Source organism: Arvicanthis niloticus, chromosome 1 (assembly GCF_011762505.2).
Source record: "Arvicanthis niloticus isolate mArvNil1 chromosome 1, mArvNil1.pat.X, whole genome shotgun sequence".
Classification (NCBI taxonomy): Eukaryota; Metazoa; Chordata; class Mammalia; order Rodentia; family Muridae; genus Arvicanthis; species Arvicanthis niloticus.
The window spans coordinates 7,816,177-7,841,083 of record NC_047658.1 but is presented as its reverse complement, the minus strand read 5'-3'; the positions used below and the strand labels follow the sequence as shown (position 1 = coordinate 7,841,083).

Genomic DNA, 24,907 nt, shown 5'->3' with positions numbered 1-24,907 from the left:
GTTCCACTGGTGGAGCAGAAAGCACACTTCACTTCTCTCAGCTCCTATCTTTTAAAAAATAATAATAATAAGTTAATTTGCAATTAGAAATGGTGGCACATACCTCTAACCCCTGTTGTTATCTCTCGGGAAGTTGAGGCAGGAAGACTGCTGTGCACTTCAGGCCAACCTGGGAGGTGGCGTGAGACCTCCAAAACAAATCACAAGGAGAAAGATTTGATGGCACAGTTGACTTTCCAAAGTTTGGTTGCAGTTGCTAGCAGGAGGCTCCTTGTAGCAGTTAAGCAGGATAAGGAGGTGATGGCTCAGTGGGTCCTGCTGCACAAACCTGACAACCTAAGCACAAAGTGGGAGGAGAGCCAAGTCCACAGAGCTGTCTGCCTCCACACAGACCCCTCCCCAGTGCACACAGTGACAGTGTACCTTGACCTCTCGAGTGACCTTCTTTGTCTTTGCTTCTGCAGTGACATGGGCTCCAGGGCCGGCTACCCGACTCAGGTGTACAAAACAACCAGTGCAGAGACTCCCCGGCCCTCCCAGCTCTCTCAGTGCAGCCCTTTCCAGCTCTCCACCTCAGTCCCCAAGTCTTTCTTCTCCAAGCAGCCCGCACACAACAAGCATTCGACAGGATGGAAGAGAGCAGACGAGCCCCCACCACGGCCACTCCCCTTCACTGACAGCAAGAAGTAAGTGCCACCATGAGACCACCCGGCATCTCTGGGTCAGGAAAAGGGTGACTCTCTGTGCTGTTCTATACCCTGGACTTATATCTGTGAACAAGACAGGTGCCAGAGACCCCTGTTCTTATGGAACTGACAATTCAGTTGGGGTGACAGACAGGAAATACAGTTAATAAGGAACTGTATTTGAGTATGGAGGCATGCGGCTGTAATGGTAGCACTCCTGTCCCTGGGTGGGCATGCTGGTAGTTTAGATGGGTCCCCCAACATCCAACTTTCTACATGGGTTCCAGAGGTTAAACTTGGTCATGTGGCCTGCATGCCCTCCACTTCATACCCACTGAGTCACCTCCCTGGCTGCTGGCTGGCCTGCTCACCTTTGAACTTAGGCATTTGTTTGTATGTAAGCTTATGGGCACGTGGGTGTGAACGCCAGAAAAAGGCATCAGGCACCCTTCTCTGCCTATTGCTCTGCGGCAAGGTCTCTTCCTGGACCTGGACCTCCCATATTCCCTGTTAGACTAGAATCCAGCAAGATACTGTGATCCTCCTCAGAGCTGGGGTTGAAGAAATGGACAAAATGCCTGGCTTGTTACATAGGTGCCAGGAGCTGATCTCTGGTCCTCATGATTGTACAGCAAACACTTTTAACTGCTGAGCCATCTCTCCCGCTCCATATAGAGTAAGAGAGAAGAAGTGGGTGTGCTGTTAAAAAAGGCCTTTGGTACTAGAGCATAACTTAGCAGATTACTTGCCTAGAATCCCCCAGTGAGGGGCTGGGGGCGTGGCTCAGTGGTAGAGCCCCTGCCTAGAATCCCCCAGTGAGGGGCTGGGGGTGTGGCTCAGTGGTAGAGCCCCTGCCTAGAATCCCCCAGTGGGGGTCTGGGGTGTGGCTCAGTGGTAGAGCCCCCTGCTTGGAGAGCCCCTGCCTAGTATTTCCCTGCCTTTTAGAGGGTAGTTCTCTTCTTCCTTCATATGGATCCTGGGGATCAAAGTTAGGTCCTCCAGTTTGGCAGCAAGCACCTTTCCCATCTCTCCAGCCTTTTCTAAATGCATTCATTTATTGAAGGCTCACAGCAACTCCATGAGGATGCAGTATTCTACCCACTTAACAGATAAGGTAACTGAGCTCAGGATTCCATGCAGTAAGAGATGGCCCTTGGATCAGAGCCACACAGCCAAATCCAAGCTCCTGTTCTGTTGGTTGAGGAGTTTCTGGCTCCCTCCATCTGTTCTTTTCAACACCTTCTTTCCTGACCTGGATGGGGCTGTTTAAATCCATGGGTGACATAGAGCTTGGGGGAAGAAAGCACCAGGAGACAGAACATGGTCCCTGGAGGTGTTAGCAGGCTCTGAGAATCCAGTTCACATGTCTCACTGACAGCCAGAGGGGACTCTGAAAGCTAGAAACTGGTCATTCACTCTCCTTCATACAGTCTCCAGACACCCCACCCCAGAGTTAATGTTGGAGGCTCGGACGCACTGGGCATGTTCTGTGTCCTGGGCTATGTACCACCCCTGCTGCACAGACTCCTGCCAGGTCCTGTCTCCTACCTCCATCCTTCACTCTGCTCCAGCTACGCTGGGCATCAAATTTGACGCATGCCAGCACCACCCCAGGGCCTTTACACCGCCTCTAAGTGTCTTGGGACAGTCTCCTAGGTAGTCTCAGGCTAATGCCACCTGCTCAGACCGGCCTTTACAGCCTAGATAGGCGAGTCTCCACTGTCAATGTGTGTCCTTCCGCTGTGATCTACTTCACATTTCTCTCACTGGAAAACAGGTATCTTGGTCACAGGGCACTTGTTTTTTGTTTTTTTGTTTTTTTTTGGTTTTTCGAGACAGGGTTTCTCTGTTTAGTCCTGGCTGTCCTGGAACTCACTCTGTAGACCAGGCTGGCCTCGAACTCAGAAATCCGCCTGTCTCTGCCTCCCAAGTGCTGGGATTAAAGGCGTGCGCCACCACCGCCCGGCCTCACAGGGCACTTGTAACCTGCCTCGCACACACTGGGGTAGCTTGGTCAGTAAATGGACTAGCCGTGACTCTCACTTGATTCTATAACCCCAATAAGCAAGAGGTCTCCCTGCTTTTCAACACAGCCAGAAGATCAAACCCTTCAGACCCTCATCTGCTCCTCTGTGTCCTGTGGCTCCTCTCCTGCCCTCTTGACTTCTTATCCCATCCTCATGGGCATCAAGCCCTCTGCCTGGAGCTCCCATCCACCTCACTGCTGTGTGTGGCTCTGCTTGTCCATTGTACTGAGGGACACAGAGTGACACTGTAGAAACGGATGTCTCACAGTTGTGGGGGCTCGGCAGCGTCTCCCACTGGTGGCTGTGAGGGAGAGACAGCCTGTCCCAGGCCCTCTCTAGCATCCTCTGCTTTGCAGGAGAAGCTGCTTCACTTCCCAGCACCCATTTTATCTTCATAGGGCCTTTTCCTCTGGGTGGGGCTGTGGTCACCTTTCCCCAATCTTATCAGATATCATCCATCCTGGTGGCTTCATTTCAACTTGATGACCTCCCCAGAGACCCTGTTTCTAGGTGTGATCACGTTTATACTGGCTTTTTTTTTTTTTTTTTTTTTGTTATTGAACCCAATATTGTGCACATGCTAGGCAAGTGTTCTACCTGTAACCTGGATCTTACACTCACACACTCACACTCACACACCCCTGATGCTGACAATGCAACCCAGGGCCTTATAAACACTAAGCAATTTTTCTGTTCTCTAAGCTCCATCCCCAGCCCTGGTCTTTTGAGACAGAAACTTACCTTGCCTCTGTCTCTGGAGTTATAGGGCTGTAGGTGTATGCTGTCCTGTCTGGCTACAAATATATTTGTTAAAAATCACAAATAGAAAAGGCTGACTAAATGTTTTATATTTTAAGATTTATCTATTTTTATATATATAAGTGTTTGCTATATTATTATATGTGTACTTTGTGCATGCCTGGTGCACATAAAGACCAGAAGAGGGCGCTGGATCACCTAAACTAGAGTTACAGGCAGTTCTGAGCCACATGTGGGTGCTGGAAACTGAACTTGGGTCCTCTGCAAGAGCAGAAATTTTTTTCAATCACTGAGCCACCTCTCCAGGCCTGACTTACAAGGTTGCTGGGCAGGACAGGACCATGTTTTATCTTCCAGAGCTCAAGCCCAAGGCCTGTGTGTCCTAAGCAAGGTCTTCTCTGCTGTGTGGCATCCCAGCCATGGAGCCTTTCATCCAAACTCTCTCTTGAGCTTCTCAAGGTCATGACCTCGTCACTCTTGAGTCATCATCTAACCCAGTTTTTCAGAAAACACTATTGTTGACTCCTGGCTAAATTCCTTGAGTTCAGACACACTGTCACTGAAATATGACACTGTTGGTAGGGGTCAGGCTTAGTGGTAGTTGTCACCAGGTATGGTGGGGCCTGCGTCTCAGAGGCAGGAGAATAGGAGTCTCTCATCTGGGCTACTTGGTCACAGCATCTGTTACTCCTGCCAGTCTTGGAGTTTCCCTCCACATGGTCACCAGAGAACTTAAGGAGCCTACTCAATGTCTCCACCTCCGAGTCTCTAACAGTCCCTTCTGTAAAGGTTGATAGCCCACAAGCACCCATACTGTGTAGCCAGTGCAAGGAGCATGGCCTGTCAGCCAGGCTTTGCTACCTAGCCCCAGACCCTCTTGCAACCCCACAAGAGGGATCTTGTTCTTACCCCATTTCCCAAAGACACCAAGGTCCCCACCTAGACAAGGCCTAGCAAACTCAAGGCTCAAACCAAGAGCATCTCATCTCTCAGATTCAAGCATGGGGACCATATACAAGATGGCGTGCTCCTCTTCTGAGAGAAAAGTCTTGGGGGAAACCAGCACCCTGCGTTGAGGCACACACTGCTTGATGACCTAGAGAGAAACAGACCCTGTGCTTAGGGCCTGAGCATCTACCACAGTAGGGCACCGTGTTGGCTTTGACCAACAACTCTGCCTTCACTCTGCCACCAGAGGGATGGCAAGGGATGGGGGCCCACTACTGGCTGCACCTCAAGGTCCATTTTTAAAATGGGGTGGTGGCAGCTCCTACTACAGGGCTACTGTGAGGGCTTTCAGAGTCATCCCAGTCTACAAGCACAAGGTGGCCTTTACCAGCCACCCCGTGCCAAAGGCCCGGAGCTGGAGCATGGCAGCCTTCTCTGCTTAGACGCTTCTGCATCCTTGGTTTCTCCACCTCAAAGGCTCATCTAGCTGAAAGGCTGACACTACCTCTCAGCTAGGCGGCTGTGTAGTGAGGGAACACAATTCAAGTTGCTGTAGCCGTGCTTAAGCCTGTCCTTCAGTGTGCAGCCACACTGACACCACTCCCCTCAGCACCACCACATGACACATTCATTACAGAGACATGATTTCTTTAAGGGCCTCCTTGTCCGAGTGACTGAGAATTAGGCACAGGAGGCCTCTAGAACAGCTTCTGTACATAGGACCTGCAGCATAGTTGAGGCGTCGTCAGGAAGACAAGGCTCCAGTCACTGCTGAGGATCCAGGCATGAACATCTGCCTCTGTGAACCGGGACAACCCACTCGCTCATGGCAGCAAGGAGCATCCCGGGACCTGGAGAGTGAGTGGCCACAGGAGGTGACAGTCTACCACAGCTGCCACCTCCAGCCACAGTTACAGACGCAGTCCGTGGGTCACATGACTTAAGTTTGCGTTCACACCACTTTATTTTAACCTAGAATGTCAGTGTTCTTGCCAGGGACATGGAGATGGGGCTAGAACCCATTCTTCATGGCTACCTGAGGAATGCGGACAGTTACAAACACAGCGTCCGGTCATGGCCCAGGGCCAGCATGCTGAACTCTGCTTGTCTGATGAGGAAGTCAGTCACTATGTGGCTCAGAGCAGCTGGAGGGCATGCCTACCCTCAGTTTCCCCAGCTGACATAAGTGCTTCTGACACAGAAGTCGTATTGAGGGTTCAGTGGGCTAAGGGTGCTGGCTTCCGCTGGTTGACTGCTGCTTCCAGGCTCCCTTCTTCCCCTGGCTCAGGAACCCCCAACTCCAGTTCAGTGCCACCCAGAAAAGAACCAGAGGAGCCTCTCCTGGGCACCAGTTACCCTTAAACAGTAGTGCTGGCCCTACCTTTTCCTATTGGCCTCTGCCAGCCATGTTGGCAGATCCCTCAACCCTGCCAGGTTGACAGCTATACTAATTAGCTTAATTAACCTGGTCCCAAGGGAGCCACCCCATCTGGAGGACAGATGCCTGGGATGGCGCACAGCCACGCCTGAAGCAGTGCTTGCCTGCGCTCCTGGCCTGTCTGCCATAAGAAGAAGCTGCCACTGGTAGAGTCCTGTCCACACTGCTTCCTTTTTTTTTTTTTTTTTTATGCTTTTTTAGCTTTTAAAATTGTTATCATGTTATGTATATGGTTGTTTTGCCAGCATATATGTTTACACCACATGTGTGCAGTACCCGCAGAGGCCAGAAAGGCATCAGAGCCCCTGGAACTGTAGTTGCAGGCTGTAGAAAAACTATAGTTTGTGATTCTCCACATGGGGGCTGGGAATCTAGCTAGAGTCCTGTGGAAGAGCAGCCATTGCTCTTAGCCACTGAGCTATCTCTCCAGCCCCAGAGCTTGCTTTATGGTGGTTCTTTTTCTGATGGCGTTAAACTACAACATGGAAAACCTGAGTTTAGACATCATGGGCTAATCAGAGTTATATCTAGGGGTGCTAAGCAGGTAAAATACAGATGGTAGGAAATTAAATACTGCAGAATGTTTAAGGTTTTGTTGTCATTGTTGTTGAGTTTTTTGTTTTACTTGAGGGGGATTGTTGTTAGGTTTGGTGGTGCTTCTTGTTGGATTAAGTTTGTGGTCATATACATGCCACAGCAGGCCTGTTAGAGAACAACTTTCAGAAGTAAGTTCTTGCTCCACTATGGACTCCAGAGATGGAATTCAGGCTGTCTCCGTCTTTCATAGCACGCAGTTTTACCCACTGAGGCAGGATCTCACGCAGCCCAGGCTGGCCTGGAACTTGGTACGTAGCTGAAGATGACCTGAACTTCTGCTCCTGCTTCTCTCGCCGAAGGGCTGGGCTTACAGACACGTGCTGAGCGTGGCCCTGTACACGTGGTTATGTGTACATTGCTTGCTCTACACCACTTGCATGCCTGGCACCTGCAGAGTTCAGAAGCATAGGAGTTACAGATGGTTGTGAGCCACTGTGTGTGTGCTGGAAACCAAACCTGGTCCTCCGCCAGGGCAGCAAATTCTCTTAACTGAGACATCTCTTCAGCAACCCCCTCTTTCTTATTTCTCTCTTCCTTCCTTCCTTTCTTTCTCCTCCCCCCACCCCCGTCTTTTATTACTGTTGTTCAAAACAGTCACTGTACAGGGTGACTTTGAACTTACAGTCCCCCTGCCTCAGCCTCTTGAATGCTTCAGTTATGGGAGTGTGCACCACATGTGGCTCCTTGCTCCCTTTTGTGTGTATCAACACAGGTGCTGGCTGTGCGTGTGTTTCTGCACCTTTCCTTTTGCATCTTTTGGCAGTGGCTTTATAGTAGGACGTTTAAAGTGGCCTTGTACTTAAGAGCTATGGAGTGACTTTTCCATGGAATTGTTTACAGCCAACAGCCCTAAGGTCATTAGACTTGGGTAACTGTAGAGACCAGAGTGTTGGGGTAATTATTATTGGGGGTTTCTACCCACCTTAGATCATTTAGTTTCCAGATAAAAGACATAAACCCTCTAGAATTATAATAAGCCTTAAAGCACCAGAGCTGGGCTGTTATCCACCCTCTGTGCTATTTTGTCTACTTTCCTGTCAATAATCCCAAAATATCACTTGCCATGTTCTACCTTGGCCACTCCTAACCCAACAGGCCAGCCCTCACAGCCATGTGCTCAGGACTCACCTACCCCAGGGCACCTCTTCCTTCTTCTTCCTCTCTCTTCTTCCCCTCATTGCCCCTGCCTCACACCCCATGTCTGGGCACCAAAGCCCCACCTACCTTTCTTCTGCCCACCTACAGGCTGTAGGTATCCTTATTAACCAATCACAGATAACTTAGGGGTCAAAGTTTATATAACAAAAGCTGATATATATGAGGATCTGCTAGTCTTGGAACAACCAGGTCTTGGATGGGATACAGTATTTAGCATTTAAATACATAGAAGCATCAGAACAACCAGAGAGCTAGCTAAACTAAGAAGAACAGAGGCGTTAAAGCCAAGCTCTGTCTGAGAGAATTGTTTGTATTGGCATTTTAGGATGGAGCTTAAAGGTAGCAGGTCAGCCTAGAATCCCCAGTGAGGGGTTGGGGGTGTAGCTCAGTAGTGTAGCTCAGTGGTAGAGCCCCTGCCTAGAATCCCCCAGTGAGGGGCTGGGGGCGTGGCTCAGTGGTAGAGCCCCTGCCTAGAATCCCCCAGTGAGGGGCTGGGGGCGTGGCTCAGTGGTAGAGCCCCTGCCTAGAATCCCCCAGTGAGGGGCTGGGGGCGTGGCTCAGTGGTAGAGCCCCTGCCTAGAATCCCCCAGTGAGGGGCTGGGGGCGTGGCTCAGTGGTAGAGCACCTGCCTAGAATCCCCCAGTGAGGGGCTGGGGCCGTGGCTCAGTGGTAGAGCCCCTGCCTAGAATCCCCCAGTGAGGGGCTGGGGGCGTGGCTCAGTGGTAGAGCACCTGCCTAGAATCCCCCAGTGAGGGGCTGGGGGCGTGGCTCAGTGGTAGAGCCCCTGCCTAGAATCCCCCAGTGAGGGGCTGGGGGCGTGGCTCAGTGGTAGAGCCCCTGCCTAGAATCCCCCAGTGAGGGGCTGGGGTCGTGGCTCAGTGGTAGAGCCCCTGCCTAGAATCCCCCAGTGAGGGGCTGGGGGCGTGGCTCAGTGGTAGAGCCCCTGCCTAGAATCCCCCAGTGAGGGGCTGGGGGCGTGGCTCAGTGGTAGAGCCCCTGCCTAGAATCCCCCAGTGAGGGGCTGGGGGCGTGGCTCAGTGGAAATGCAGTTGTTTATCATGGCACTGGCTTCCATCCTCAGCATCACACACACAAAAAATACATAAATAAAAGTTTTTGTTTTGTTTGTTTTTTAAATCCTTGCTAGGCAAGGACTTTGCCACTGAGGACTCTAGCTCCACTGCATAGAATCCGCAAGTTATGTTAGCTCCACAGATAGGACCCATACACACTCTTCACATCATGTGTTCCTGCAGGCCTTTCTGAGTGAGACATTCCTGAAGTAGAACCCTAGGGTGGAGAAAGTACCCATTCAGTGTATTCCATGGGTCTTTTACACTCTCTTCAGAGGAGGAGGCTGGACAATGCTTTCTCCGTAGAAGCTGCACTGAGACTGACCAGCTTCTCATCAGAGCAGAGGAACTTGCATTGGGAATTCTGAGAAAAGCCAAAATTCAAAGGTTGGGGAGGGAAGGTCTTCCAACCCCTCAGAAGAGCATTTGTGGGCGACTTGCTTTGCCTGCCTTCTGCCTCTCCCTGATCTCCTCCCAATTGTAAACTTTTAATTTGCCCAGGGAACTCCTTCCTTGTGAAGGACAGACAGCATGCCCTAGGCCTGCCGGCTGATTTAGGCAGGAATATGGCTGGACAAAGAAAACCCACTGCCCTCTCTGCCTGCCTTTGTTAAAATTACAAGGGCAGCCACTGAGAAACAGAAAGGAAGATGCAGACTTCAGAGACGTCCCCAGCCCAAAACATCTCACTTCTTTTCTGGGCTCAGACTCTTTCATTTTTTATTTTTTTCTCCAGTAACAAATGGTAAAGGCCAGATGCCAGGCTGCTTTAGGCTGCTTATGATGATTGTTGTCATAACACATGCTTGTGGTAAAATAGACTCACAGTTGAGAAGAGAGAGCCCCATCTCTCCACCACGGAGTGTGACTCCTGCTCCCTAGCAATCAGTCTTCATACCTCCCAGAAACCGTGTTCTGTAAGCAAAGGATATTTTCTAAATCAAATGTGGGCATGTTTCACATATCATAATAGTTTTTCATTTTCAATCCATCTGTGATATAACAGTCAGAGTCAGGCATGGTGACTCATGCCTCTCACCTGAGCAATCAGGAGGCTGAGGCAGGAGGATAATGTGTCCCAGGCCAGCCTGAGCCACATAGCAAATCCTCTCTCAAAAGAGCCAAGCAGAAGAACAAAGAAAAAGCAGGGAGCAGGGGGAGTGGAGGTGTAATGTGGTAATGGAGTACTAGCCTAGCACGTATAAGGCCCTGGGTCTGATCCCATCATCACAGAAATTAACTGATTTAAAATAAGGACTGGAGAGAAGGCTCAGTGGTTAAGTTACTGGCTTCTTTTCCAGAGGGCTGACAAGTCCAGCCGTTATAGGTACCAATGCACAGACATACATGTGGACAAAACACAAATATGCATAAAATAAAATTTTTAAAATTAAAAATAAATTATGTATGGTGGTCTATATCTTTAATCCCAGTACTCTGGAGACAGAAGAAACTAGGTCTGTACATGTTCAAGGCCAGTATGGCTACACAGAAAGTTCCAGAATATCCAGGGCTACAGAGAGAGACCCTGTCTCAAAAAGAAAAACCAAGCCTATGTCCATGGGAGTGGCTTTCTTGGTTTGCTTGATTGGATCTGTGTGTCTGCGAGTGTGTGTGTGTGTGTGTGTGTGTTTGTATACATATGTGCAGGCCAACGAGGGCATTGATTCCCTAGAGCTGGAGTGTCAAGTGGTTGTGAGCCGCCCACCATAGGCTTTGGGAACCAAACTTCTGTCCTCTGGGAGAGCAGCAAGCACTTAACCATCTCTCCAGCACCTCACTTGGTTTAGTTTATATTTTAGGATAAGATTTTATGTAGCCCAGACTGGTCGCAGGTTCAGTACATAGGTACAGAGTACCTTTAACTCCCAGTTCTTGACCCCACCTCCCAAGTGCTAGGATTGCAGATGTGTGCAATACACCTGGCGTCAGGCACATGCTGAGCAAACAGCCTGAGCCGAGCCACACGCAAAGCCCCAGTGCAAGGTGGTGTCTCGTAAGGCCTTTGCTGCTGTCAAGGACTCAAGTCAGAGCCCAGGTTGTCAGTCCTAGGCAAGAAGCCAGGCCACAAACAGAGGCAAGAGGAGGCCTGCAAGTAACACTGGCCCTGGGGGCTTCTGGGTAGAAGGCAAGGAGCCACAGGTGAGCAGGCTGGTCTGGAGAGAGTTGGGAGCCACAGGGCCTCTGTTCCAAACATCCGCTTCTGTCAGGGGCCAGCCTGGTGCTTGTCAGCAGCTCCCAGGATGGGGCTCTGTGTGTTTTCTTGCTGTGGACATTGTCTCCACCTTTCTATTGCTGTGAAGAGAATGTGACCAAGGCAACTTATAAAGGAAGTATTTACTTGGGGCCTACAATTTCAGAGGGTTAAAGCCCGTGACCATCATGGTGGGGAGTGTGGCAGCAGGTAGGCAGGCCTGGTGCTGGAGCTGTCCTGAGAGCTCACAGCTTGAGACAACCACTAGTCAGAAAGACAGTGGGAATGGGGAGAGTCTTTTGAAACCTCAAAGCCTACCCCCATGACACAGGTCCTAATCCTTTCCAAATAGTTCCACCAGCTAAGAACCTAGTATGAGCCTCTGGGGGCCATTCTCATTCAAACCACCACAGATGTAATGGGATTTGTCTAAGAACCCACAGCAGGAGCAAGCAGGGGTGCGAATGAGGGCCAAACTGTCCCTTCCTTTTTCTACCCCAGTCCACTGTGGGTCAGCATGGCAGAGTGAGGAAGAGAGTGAGCCTGCTTCCCACCACCCTCTGGATCAGAAGGCCAAGCCTAGGGTGGCAGCAGTTTGTCCTCAGGTCCCTGTGGTATGGGGGAGTATTATCCCATGTGACAGGACCGGAAACTCCAGAGTTCCTAAAGCAGGGGTGATGACTTCTGGGGTACCCCATCATTCTTATCAGGGACCTGCTCACCTCCCCCCACCCAGCTCCCATGAACCCTGCTGCCCACCCATCCTCTTGACACACACATCAGGACCTAATGATAGCCAGCCGTCATTAGGGTCCTGGGTCTCTTGGAAACAATCACAAATCCACAGAGTGGCTCTTAAATCTGGAGTCTCACACGGTCAGTCTGTCCCTGGCTCCTCACAGACATCACCTCCACACTTGCTTGCTCTTCCCCTGGAATGTTCTTCTGGGTGGATTCCCCCCTTGTTTCCCACTCCCCCAGATGTCAGCCCTGAGAAGCAGCTCAGCCCTCTGACTCGTGTTCTCATTCCAGGCAGGTGGACACCAGTGCAAAAAACGTCTTTGGTCAGCCACGGTTGAGGGCATCCCTGCGAGACCTCCGATCCCCACGGAAGAACTACAAGTCAACCATCGAGGATGACCTAAAAAAGCTCATCATCATGGACAACCTGGGGCCAGAGCAGGATCGGGACACAGGGGTGTGTGTGGCTGGTGGCCTAGGGCAAGTTTGGGAGGGGTGATGCTTTCTTCCCTGCCCCCCCAGCCTTTGGTATCTGCTGGCCCTGTTGGGGAGTGCGATTGGGGGTCTCTTATTAATTAGGGACAGAGCCTGGACTCAAGCCAGCTGAGGAAAGCCCCAAAGACCGTGGGTTTCATATCTTTTTCCCAGAACCCAAGAAGAAAATGGTCCTACCCAGCTCTTCAGAGCACAACCACAAGCAGAAAGAGCTCCCAGAAACAACTTAGGCTCTCATTCCCCAAAGCAGCAGGCACTGTGGTCCCTCCATTGCCCTGCCTATCCCCCATTGTCATGCCAGCAGTCTGTGGGAACCAAGGCAGCTCTTCACTGGGTATTGTGGAACACACCTGTCATCCCAGCTCTCAGGAGACTGAGACAGGAGGATCACATATGTTCCTAGGCCAGCCTGGGTTACGTGGTTAGCTGAGACCATATCTGAAAAGAAAAGGCATGTATGAGTTCAGTGCAGTGCTTATATCAGCTTACAGTTGGAGGACAGGCTCAGAAGCCATGGGCACAGATCAAGGGTTGGGAGCCCTTGGGAAAGCCTAGTGCTTTGACCAGTAGGAGTACAGAAATGGATGCTGGCTGGACAAGAACTTGCCAAAAAGCCCCTGAGGCCTGGGTCCACAGCCCAGTATGCCAATCCCTTGTCCTACCCTGTCTTGGCAGCAGTCCCCCCAGAAGAGCCTGCAGCGGACACTGTCAGATGAGAGCCTGTGTAGTGGGCGCCGAGAGCCCAGCTTTGCCAGCCCTGCCAGCCTGGAGCCCGGCCTGCCCAGCGACGTGCTCTTCTCCAGCACCTGTAGCTTTCCCTCCAGCACACTGCCCGCCCGCCGCCAGCACCAGCACCCCCACCCACCCAGCGGGGCACCCAGCGCCATTCCAGCCACTGGCAACGGCTTCCCAGAGAAGAAATGTGAGCCTGGACATTTGGGGCTGCAGGTCCCCCAGGGCAGGTGGGGGGCACCTGGTGCTCATGTGTGGCTGGGCCTTGTGAGGGAGGGAAGGGTGTACAGGTGCTCCAGGGAACCTCAAGGAGCAAATATTACTGGGTCACCTGAAACCTGAGGAAGTCGGCCCCCCGGCCCCCACCCAAGGACAGGTGATTACATCCTCAGCCCCCCAGCTCCTATGCCTTGTCAGCCTCCCTGCTCCTTTCCTGAACATTTCCTTAGTGACCTGACTTCCCCAAATATGCCATACTTGCTAGGGTTCCTGGGAGAGACTCGTCCACACCTTCATTTCATCTAGCAGGTATTTATTGACTATGCCCTATAAGTGGGCCACTGGAACAGCATCTCCTGACACGTCTCAGATTCTAGTGCTTGGATATTAGAGGATCGTGAGTTTGAGGCCAGCCTAGAATCCTGGCAAGACCCATCTCAACTGAAAAAGAAAAATGGCCAAGCAGCCATGCTTCTTCCTAAGCGTGCCTTCATATCCTGCCTCTACCCTCAGCCTTAATAGCCCTGCCTGCTCCTAGGTAGGGCCTGGTATACAGGACATACCCAACATGAAGCCAGAAGATGCTGAGAGCGCTTTGTACATAGGCCCAGACTCTACCTCTGCCACACTCCCGAGCCTAGCATCCCTCCCCTCAGCCTGTCAGACTACAGTCTGGAGGTTCTCCCATCTACCCATGCCTGACCACTCTGCCCCATTTCCCGATTACAGCCTCATCCACTCTGTGTGTCTTCCCCTTTGGACTAGGAACACCTCAAGTACAAGGCCTGATAGCCTCTGTATATCAGGCTTCTGCCTTACAGACATACCTCAAAATACCAGGATTCTGGGTGTTTGCTTCAAGAACAAATTTGGAAGTTAGTACGCAGCCTTTGATAGGCTGTAAGTCCTGACAAGATCCGCCATGGTATTGTAAGGACATCATTGTACTGCACTGCTGTGGGGACAGCCAGACAGCCTGCCCACACAGCCCAGGGGTGGCCTACAGACCTCTTCACTTCAGGTGGTGACCACCAGCCTTGTCACTTCTCTGACTCAGCCCTGCTCTTCCTCAGCCACCCAAGCCTCCTCAGTGTTCCACAGATCTCTGGGACTGTTCCTCATGGATGCTTTTCTCCCAGGCTTCTCCCATTGCAGAGCTTTGCTTTAAGGTCACCTCAGCAGGACCTCCCTGGTCCCATATATAGAAAGCCACCCCCACAGACACCCAGCTCACGGGGCCCTTGCCCTGCTGGAGCCTCTCCCTGGTGCAGAACAGTATGAAATCTATTTCCTTTCTGTGCTGACTCTCACACTCAGCCCGTCTCCCTGTCTCCACCTTCCACACAGCCGCCATCTCCTCCTCGGAGCTCTCACTAGCTGATGGTCGTGACCGACCCCTGCGGAGACTTGACCCTGGGATGATGCCACTACCGGACACAGCCGCTGGCCTTGAGTGGTCCAGCCTGGTAAATGCAGCCAAGGCCTACGAAGGTGGGTAGCCTGCACCCACCCGCTCCTGGTCCTCAGTGGTTATCTGTTCTCAGAGGATGACTAGAGGGTCTGTGGCTCTGCTAGACCCCACGCCTGTGCTCCAGAGTCACAGAGTGAAGTTAAAGCCTTTCGTAGTCATCTGCTAACCATGCAGCCCAAGCAGGTGACCTCTTCTGATCCCCTGCTACCTGGTCCACAGAAAGAGATCCCTCACCAACTGCCTGGGCTACATAATGGTCATGTGAAAAAATGGGCCCAGAGCAAGCCCTCCACAGCAGTGCCCTATTGGAGCCTGCATGAGACCCATCTCAAAATAAAGCAAAACGAACCCAGGCAGGATAACCTGGTCTATGTAGCAAGTTCCAGGACAGCTAGGGCTGTGTAGAAAGGCTGTCAAAAAAAAAAAAAAAAAAAAAAAAAAAAAAAAAAAAAGTCCTGGTTGAGCAGTTTTAAACTCAGTAAACTGAGTAGGACCCAGAGTCCTCACAGCCCACTGGTCTGCTCTTTGTAGAGCTTCCCCTGCCTGTCAGAGATGGCTGTTAGCACTCTGAGCACCGGTTCCCCACCTCAGCCAGCAGCGCAGAAGAAAGACACACCTTTCCTGAAGCCTTTACCAACTGCCTGTTTGTCAGACCCTCATCCCATGGCTGGGCCTACCCAGCCTGGGAGTTTGTGAGCTGGAAAATAGCACAGGGGTAGAGGCTTGAATATAAAGCCCTGGGTTGTCTAGGTTTTGTTTTGCAGGGGAGAGTTGGTTTGGTTTGGTTTGGTTTATTGATTGTTTGTATTTGGTTTTGTTTTGTTTGTTTGGGGGGGGTTGTTTGGTTTGGAGGAGGTAGGTGGTTTGGAGGAGGTAGGTGGTTTGGTTTGGTTTGGTTTGGTTTGGTTTGGTTTGGTTTGGTTTGGTTTTTTCGAGACAACATTTTCTCTGTGTAGCCCTGGCTGTCCTAGAACTCATTCTGTAGACCAGGCTGGCCTCAAACTTGAAATTCTACCTGCCTCTGCCTCCTGAGCACTAGAATTAAAGGTGTGGACCACCATCTGCCAGCTAAAAGCCCCTGGGTTGTTTGTCTGTTTCTCTGTTTTAGACAGGTATCATATAGCCCAGATTAGTCTCGAATTCACCATGTAGGTCAGGCTGGGCTTGAACTCATTCCTGGTCCATCTACTGAGTACTAGAATTCTAGGCATATACACAGTGCCCAGCTCAGAATTCCACAGCCTAGCCTCAGATTTGTGGTCCTCCTGCCTCAGCCTCTCCAGTGCTGGCATTGCAGGGCTGTGGCGCCACCCCTGACCCAGCCCAGCCATGTTAAGGTTTTGTAATTCTGAATGCCCACCCTCTCAACCCAACCTAGAGTACCATCATCACAAGGCATGTGTGGACTAGATGGGCATTTTTCATACTGACCTCTCTATCCAAAGGACCATAGTAGAAAAGCAAGAATGTTTTAATTAAAATGGGACTTCTGTGTTTGTATACCACATGTTCTGCCATCCAGCAGTAGCCCCAAGGACGTCAGGTTCACCCTGACATCCCCACTACAGGGTAGTATCAGGCCAAGCATTACTTGGATCCTTGACTTTGAGAGGGAGGGCAAGCAGTGGGGACAGGACCAGATCTAAAAACTAGGAGCTCAACTGGCTGGCTCCCAACATAGGAAGTACCAAATGGGTTGACAAGGAAACCAGAGACTGCCGCCTACGTGTGATCTCCAGCTTTGCCTGTGAGGAGCTTTGTGACAAGCCATTAACCCCTCATGCCTCAGTTGCTCATCTGTAAAATCTCTCTGCCCTACAAGTTGTAAGCATTAGATGAACTTGTACTTGTTAAAGCTCTTATGAACCACAGCACTGCAGAGATGGACAGCAGTAGAGCCCCTGCCTAGAATCCTCCAGTGAGGGGCTGGGGGCGTGGCTCAGTGGTAGAGCCCCTGCCTAGAATCCCCCAGTGAGGGGCTGGGGGCGTGGCTCAGTGGTAGAGCCCCTGCCTAGAATCCTCCAGTGAGGGGCTGGGGTCATGGCTCAGTGGTAGAGCCCCTGCCTAGAATCCCCCAGTGAGGGGCTGGGGGCGTGGCTCAGTGGTAGAGCCCTTGCCTAGAATCCCCCAGTGAGGGGCTGGGGTCGTGGCTCAGTGGTAGAGCCCCTGCCTAGAATCCCCCAGTGAGGGGCTGGGGGCGTGGCTCAGTAGTAGAACCCCTGCCTAGAATCCCCCAGTGAGGGGCTGGGGGCGTGGCTCAGTGGTAGAGCCCCTGCCTAGAATCCCCCAGTGAGGGGCTGGGGGCGTGGCTCAGTAGTAGAGCCCCTGCCTGGAATAGATATGATATATTCATACTGTATTATGAACCTTATTAGTTCTTGTGAGTTTCTGAGGAATTTTGGATATTAAGTCCCTGAGAGCCAGAAAAAATACAGGAATCTTTGAGTCCTCTCTCAGTGTCTCAGGGGCCTGCCTGAGCTACATAGCAAGATCCTGTTTAAAATCTTCAGAGCTGGAGAAATGGCTTACTGCTCAAGAGAATTTGCTGCTCTTCCAGAGGACCTGAGTTTGGTTCCCAGCACTCACACTGGGCAGCTTACATCCGCATGTAACTCTACCTCGGGAAGCTAACACTCTCCTTTGGCTTCTACAGACACTCACACAGACAAACACATGCATATAAATAAAAATACATGTTAAAAAGAAAGAAAAGGAGCCAGGAGATGATGACGTCCACCTTTAATCCCAGCACTTGGGAGGCAGAGGCAGGCGGATTTCTGAGTTCGAGGCCAGCCTGGTCTACAGAGTGAGTTCCACGACAGCCAGGGCTACACAGAGAAACCCTGTCTCAAACAAGAAAAAGAAAGGAAGGGAGGGAGGAAGAGGAAAGAAAAAGACATCACTAGGAGAACACAACTTATTTTAGGAAGCCTGGCTTGGTGGTACCCACCTATAGTTACAGCACTAAGAAGGCCGAGGCAGGAATGCCAGGGCTAGCCTGAGCTACAGAATGATGCATTGCCTACCAAAAAGAAAAAAGAAAAAAGGCCAAACGTGTTGGCTCAGGCTAAGGCAGGAGATTCACCATGAGTTCAAGGCCAGCCAGAGCAGCAAAATGAGACCTGATAGAGAATGATTGGTGGGAGGGAATGAGATGAAGACAGGCAGGAAGAAGCCGAGGCTGCCTGCCTGCCTGCCTGCCTGCCTGCCTGCCTGCCTGCCTGCCTGCCTGCCTGCCTGCCCGCCCACCCACCCGGAAGAACTGAATCCCCTTCTCCTTCTCCCTGGCAGTACAAAGAGCTGTGTCACTCTTCTCTCTGAACGACCCAGCCCTGAGCCCAGAGATCCCTCCTGCACACAGCCCTGTGCACAGCCATCTGAGCCTGGAGCGGGGCCCCCAGACTCCAAGAACCACTCCCACCATGAGGTGAGTTTCCCTGGAAACGCCGCTGCTATCCTTTACTGCCAGAGCTCAGCAGGTGCACAAGACAGGAGTGGGCAGGCACTGCAGGCCACCCAAGATGGCCCAGGACATCGGGCCTCAGACTTCCAACTTTGAGCCATGCCCCCAGAGCGTCCCCCAGCCTGCTAGCTGTCTCCCATCTCCATCCATCTGTAGCTGGAGCCCCTCTTTGGTGGAGCCCCTAATGATACAGACTTGCCCTCCATCCTCTCTACTCTGCTGGGCACATAAGGAGACGAAGCTCCACCCTCAGGAGACCTGACACTTCTGCATCTCACCTCAGCTCCTCTGACTGAATACTCACCCTCGGCAGAGAAAGCTTTAAAGGCCTTGCTGCCTGCATGGGGGTTACCAGGACACTCACAGCATCTGTATGTGCTTCCTACAAGGTTCTGCCTGCTGGTGGTCTGCACCATGCTTGATGGTTACTGGAAGCATATACATATATGTGTGTGAGTGTGTGTGTGTGTATGTATATGTGTGTGTGTATATATATATATATATATATATATATATATATATATATACACCTATATACACATACACATAAATACACTTTTCCACCTTTCACAGCCTAAGGTTACTCTTAGATCTTGACTCCATCAGAAGTGTGGGCCTCCGTGGTTACAGAGAACAGGTACTATGGTAAAAGGCTTTGAGGACCTATGGCCCTTGGCTCCACTCGTGGGTTTTACCCTCCCACATCCCTCCATACTTACAGCTGCCTAAGATGAGGACCTGGAAGGGGGAGGAAAAGAGGAGGAAAGCCAGGAGGACCCAGCAGCCTCACCTCAGCCCTTCCCCAAGCCTTCCCAAACGTAAGAAGATTCCAGAGCCTCTGTAACATCCCCTCCATGCAGAAGAGGTGCCATCTGCTTGCAAGATGCTGGGCAGACCTGGGGCTGAGAGTCTTCACAGCTAGAACCCAGGCAGTGGGTCCTAGCCCCAGCACCTGGGTGGGCAGCATCCTCTGCCTCAGCCTGGACTTCCTGTTCTGTAGCAGCCGAGTGGCACCTTTACAAGCCACAGAGGGCTGGAGATTCTGTTAGACTGACTGACCACTGGAATCAAGTGTGTCATCCTCATTGATGGCACTGTTGTCCATTGGCCCACCAGGGACTTCATGGGCTTGGGATGGGCTCAGTCTGCAGTGCTCACTACATACAGGCTGAATGAGTTCTTTGTATCTCATGAGTACACAGAGAAAGTTCTTCCTAAAATCACACGCATATCCCTTCTGGGGGGTGCAGATGTGTATTTCAGGGCTGCTCCTACCTAGCCTTGGCCTGGCCTGGTGCTTCCTCAGCCTATATGCACAAGTGGCCTGGGCCCAGGGGCGGGAGGGCGGTGCCTCTGGCTTCCCCACAGAGCTGCTCATTGGTCACTTGCACCCCCTGGGCTTTCAGGAAGGTGAGGACTGACCAGAGACCAGAGGGCCTGTACCCCAAGTCTCTCCCAATTTTTGAGCAAGAGCCCTCCTCTGAGGTGTCAGGCCTCAGCATTGACCTTATCCCTTGTCTCTCCAGTGAGGAGTCACCCCTGGATCTGACAGGCAAGGTTTACCAGTTGGAGGTTATGCTGAAGCAGCTGCACACAGACCTGCAGAAGGTGAGGCCTACTGTGTGCCTGGGTGCACTGTCTCCCTACCCTGCCCCTCTGCTCTGGAACACCACAGGTGAGACCTACTGTGTGCCTGGGCGCACTGTCTCCCCACCCTGCCCCTCTGCTCTGGAACACCACAGGTGAGGCCTACTGTGTGCCTGGGCGCACTGTCTCCCCACCCTGCCCCTCTGCTCTGGAACACCATCACCAAGGATGGAGGAAGTCAGTGTGTACCTCAGTCAGTAGAGCACTTATCTAGCATGCACAGGCTCTGGGGTCCTAGCACTGCCTGAGCTGGGCATGATGGTAGATGCTGTAATCCCAGCTCTTGGGGTAGAAGGAGAACCAAAGGCCAGGGCCATCCTCAGCTGCATACTGAATTTTCCGTCAGCCTGAGATACATGAGGGCAGGTCTTTAAGTAACTATAAATAATTACAAATAAAAGTGGGAGGCAGCTGTTGACCATCGAGGAGATAATGGCAGGATAGATGATAGGACAGCCGTGCATGTGGGAGTCTGCAGCCAACTGAGAGTCTCAGTCAAGCCTCACAGCAACTCACATGCCTAGAACTCCAACTCTGACAGGGCAGAGACAGGAGGGTCACAGAGGCTTGCTGGCTTCCAGCCTATCCAAGAAAGCCATAGGCACAGGTGAAGAGAAAGACAAAGAAATAGATGAACTGTGACCAAGGAGCCCTGTTCAGATGAATGCACCTCTGCACACACCTGCACACACACCTGCACACACGCACATAAATAAGAAGATCAGTTAAGACGGGTAAATGAGTGGCACATGCCTTTAATCCCAGCACTTGGGAGGCAGGGGCAGGCGGATTTCTGAGTTTGAGGCCAGCCTGGTCTACAGAGTGAGTTCCAGGACAGCCAGGGCTACACAGAGAAACCCTGTCTCAAAAAACCAAAAAAAAAAAAAAAAAAAAAAAAAAAAAAAAAGACGGGTAAATGAGTAAGAGATGTGTCCAGCAGCTATCATGCAAGACGAGCTAATAACTTAGTGAGAAATAGTCTAGACTGGCCTTAATCCTCCTGCCTCAGCCTGCCCATTTGTTGCCGGGAGGTAGAGGCAGGCAGATCTCTGTAAGCTTGAGGCCAACCTGGACAGCCGGGGCTACATAGAAGCCCTGCCTCAAAAAGACCAAAAAATAAATAAAAAGAATGCAGTCCCTTATGGAAGGACATGTACTAAGCCACCTCGCCGATGTGTCTGCAGGGTCCATACAGCCATCTCTGGGTAGAGGAGGGTGAGGAGAAACAAGACTGTGAGAGCTTCACTTGTTTATATATTTGAGGTGATGCAAGGCAGGACCCAAGTTCACATCCCTACCCCAATATTTAATGCTGTGCAGCCTTGGCATTCCCTGTGCTACGATGTCATGTGACCTATGAAGCGCAGAGCCTGCTCAGGCAGCCTTGCTGTGTTGAGGCATGGTTGTTTCTTCCAGGAAAGTGAAGGTGACAGCCATCGGAAGGTTTGGGTGGGATGTGGTGGTAACAATGAGAATGGATATCAAATGATGACTTCAGCCTGGCGGTGGTGGGGTACATGCCTGTGACCCCCAGCACTGTGGAGGCTGAGGTCAGCCTGAGCTACATACTAAGACCAGATTTTAAAATTAATTAATTAATTAACCCACAGGCAGGCTTCCAAACCACCTGCCAGAGCTGAGTCCGGAGCATAACGTAACTGGCCCTGGGTGGTTCATCTGGAGAAGCAGGGATGGGATTTGAACCCTTGCAGTCAGGCCTCTTAGGACCCAGTGACTGTGGTCCGCTCCTGTTCTGTGCACTACCAGGAGCACTTCAGCCACCGTATCTAACTAACCCAGCCCTTTGCCCTCTCAGGAGAAGCAGGATAAGGTGGTGCTGCAGTCAGAGGTGGCCAGCCTGCGGCAGAACAATCAGCGACTGCAGGAGGAGTCACAGGCTGCCAGTGAACAGCTGCGCAAGTTCGCGGAGCTCTTCAGCAAGGAGAAGAAGGAGCTCTGAGTTCCCCTGGGCTCGGCTCCCTGGACCACCCCCGCTGGCAGGCAGTGGGCTTCTGGTTGCAGGGGTGACAGGTCATCCAGCCACAGCCCCACACCCACTGCCCTGCAACCTTCCTTAGGGACTCCAGGCACTATGTCTCAGGCCCCTCTCAGCTGCTCCCTGCCACCCTGCAGGCCACAGTAGCCCATTCCTAGGACCCAGCTGCCTGGAGCTGTGTCAGTGGGAGGGGCCCAGGAGCCCCTGCATGAGAACTATGGACTGAAGTGAGCCCTTTCTTCCCCCACTCCTGACACTCCAGGGCTCCTCCATCCCCAGTGTACTGGCTCCAGGTAGCATGGACATCACCCTCTGAGTCCCCCTTCCATACAGCAGCCAGGAGCACTTTCATAGAGTTTAAATTATTTCCCTGGGGTCCCAGATGGACAGGAACCACTAGCACCCAGATCCACTCCTGTGAGAAACCCTGTTTGTACAGCCAGGACTGTTTATATGATCTTTTTTATCAGCGTCTCTCCAAGCAGACACAGGCCCCTTGGAGCCATTGCTCTGGCCAGCCATGGGCTCCTCCCCTAGGACAGCTAGGCCATTGCCTCCTATTTTGAGGAGCCTGGGGACGGGGCTGAGGCATAGCCTTCACCCCCTGTATGGTCCCTCTTTTCTTGTACAAGTCTCCCTGGTCACACTCCATCCTCCAGTGGCCACCAGACACGCTCACTGTGCTCCCCGGGGAGCACTCACAGTGCAGCCCCCAGCCCCCAGAGATTCTCCAAAGGCAATAAGGGGCAGCTCAGTGTGGATCCACGCTGCTCACCCAGGAAACACAAATCCCCCCCCCTTTTTTCCTTCTTTAAAAACAAGCAGAAAAGAATATATATATATATATATATATTTATTTTTTCATGTAGAGTTGTGCCGGAATACGTTTGAATGGCCACAGTCTGGATTTCCCAAACCCCGTGGGCTGGAGGTCAGTGTGAGGACCCAGAGGGATATGGGGGCCACAGGCAGCAAGCAGTTGGCAGCATAGATTGGACCCAGAGCCATAGCTAGATGGCCCAGCCCTCAGACCAGGACCCATCACCTTCTCTTTGGGCCCAGGATCACACACAACAGGCACTCTGCTCCAGATGGGCCAGGCTGAAGGGTAGGGCTTAAGGAAAGGGTACCCACAGCTCCCTGTGACCTGCCTCTGACCCTGGGGAACCCCTGGGTTGTGAGGGAGCAGCCTGCCACGCCCTCCACTCACCATGGAATGATGGTAGCAGACCAGGCCACCCAGTGTCCTGAACCCTGGCCAACTACTGTGATGTCCCTCTCCTGATCCCTTTTCTGAAGGGTTCTCCAGCCCCTCCCTGTCTCCTCAGAGCCCAACCTGGAGCCTGCCCCTCTCCCTCCCTCCATTCATGTCTTTCTTTAATGTGTCTCCTCGTATCTTCAGATCATTCAAATCATTTCGGGGACCTAATCATGTACATTGAGAATTGTAAATTATAATTTTTTGGTTTGTTCTATTATTTTTGTAAGAATTTCTGCACAAAAAAAAATCTATTTAATTTGAGGTTGATACTCTGTCTGACGGCTGGAGATAGCAGCAGGCTTTTTTTTTTTTTTTTTTTTTTCCATGTTGATTTGTTCCATTTGGATTTTTTTTATCATTCTTTATTGTCTTTTTCTCCCCCTCTTCCCATCCCTTGTCTTGAGATTTCTGGCATGTTTCAGGAGGTTTCAAAGGAAATAAACATTTCATAGAAATGGCCGGTGTGCTGTCAGGCAGCTGCCTGCTCCTAACCTTGTGTCACACCCCGGCCGTACAGCACATGCTCGCCAGCCCTGCATCTTCTCCTAGACATCCTAGGACCCTCAGAAGTTAAAAAGAAGCCAGGTCTGCATAGTGTGCATGGTAACACAAGCCTTTAATCTCAGCACTCAGGAGGGAAGGTGGCTGGATTTCCGTGCCTTCTAGGCCAGCTTGTTGGAAAGAAGTTCTAGGGTAGTTAGGGCTACACGAAGACCGCGGCTTCAAAGTGGGAGGAGAATGGTCTACTCCTGCCAGGTGTTGTGATCCCAGCACTCTGAGGCAGTAGAGTTCAAGGCCAGTATTGGTACATATCTGGCATTTCTCCCTTGGGAGGTGAAGGGGCATCAGGAGTTCAAGGTCATCCCTCAGCTACATAGGCCAGCACAGAGGCTACCCTGTGCTGACCCCAAGATAAGTGGAAATAAAACCCTTTAAGAAAAAAACAAAAACTTCCAGGCCAGAAGTAGCTGGGTGGTTAAGAGCACTAGCTGCTCTTCCAGAAGACCCCAGGGCCATGCTTACAGCTGTCTCCACACTCAAGGAACCCAATGCCCACTTTTTATGTTTAAAAAAAAAAGAAGAAGAAGAAAGCCAGGCAAAGTAAGGTAGTGTATGCCTTTAATCCCAGCAGAGGAAGGTAGATCCCTGTGAATTTGAGGACATCCTGGTCTACATAGTTCAGGGCAGCCAGGGCTACACAGAGGAAGTCTGTCTCAAAACAAAAACACGGGAGATTGCAGGTAAAGCAAGTTCTGCCATGTTTGTGGGATGTGTGTGAAGACTCTGGCCAGAGGCCTCCACGGGGCCCAAGCCACACTCCCCAGCCCCACTTCATTTGTGTGCCCTGCCCCACCTACTCATCTCTCCAATGGGTCCCACTGTGCCTTGGAGACAACAGTGGGAGGGTTGTTCTGTTCACACTCTGCAACAGTGCAGGGAGTGGGTTGCAGTGGAGAGCTGCCCGGGCTCCCTGGGGGCCGGAGGTAAAGGAAGACTGTCATTTAGGTAAAGGAAGTGTCTCAGACAAACTCTAAAGCCGCAGCCAAGACCACGTTTTCTATGGCCCTCTTGGCAGGACGGGAGTGAGGACAGCTTGAAACTTGAGGCCCTGGGTCTGTGTCCCGCCGAACTGTGGACATCCGTGGTGGGCAGGGCACAAGGCAAACTTACTTTGGACTCGGGGAGTTCCAGGGGAAGACCCTAAAGACTTGTCTCCTGTGAGAAGTCAGCCTCTCTGGACAGAACTGTCTCCTCCCCGTGAGCTGTCCTTGCGTTCCTCAAGTCTGAGCTGAACTCTGGTCCTCCTCCGCACCCTACCCTCACCTCCCCACAAATGTCTTCCCAAAGGTGTTTGCTATATCCAGTGGAGAATCAGCCCTTGCAAGGGCTTCCAGCTACTCAAACACCCTCACTCGCCACCCTCCTCAGGGCCCCATCCAGTCCAGCCCTCCCCCCACCAACCTGGGCCAAGTGGGGGAGGGAACCCGGGAACAAACTGTTC

The 24,907-nt window shown here is 51.7% G+C and overlaps 1 protein-coding gene across 6 annotated transcripts in view; it reads left to right on the top strand.

The window, feature by feature from the left end:
- Positions 1-23,360, top strand: part of Sipa1l3 (signal induced proliferation associated 1 like 3) — a 202,876-nt gene extending 179,516 nt beyond the window's left edge. For 5 of the 6 annotated variants that reach the window (XM_076931181.1, XM_034498338.2, XM_076931171.1 and 2 more), the window contains 7 exons: positions 465-686; positions 11,913-12,078; positions 12,792-13,038; positions 14,415-14,558; positions 17,830-17,965; positions 19,528-19,609; positions 21,465-23,360. In XM_076931181.1, the coding sequence (XP_076787296.1) occupies positions 465-686; positions 11,913-12,078; positions 12,792-13,038; positions 14,415-14,558; positions 17,830-17,965; positions 19,528-19,609; positions 21,465-21,608 (1,141 nt within the window). In that variant the 3' untranslated portion in view covers positions 21,609-23,360. The remainder of the gene's footprint in view (positions 1-464; positions 687-11,912; positions 12,079-12,791; positions 13,039-14,414; positions 14,559-17,829; positions 17,966-19,527; positions 19,610-21,464) is intronic. The other variant, XM_034498346.2, reaches the window with a different exon arrangement.
- The last annotated feature ends 1,547 nt before the right edge of the window (positions 23,361-24,907 follow it).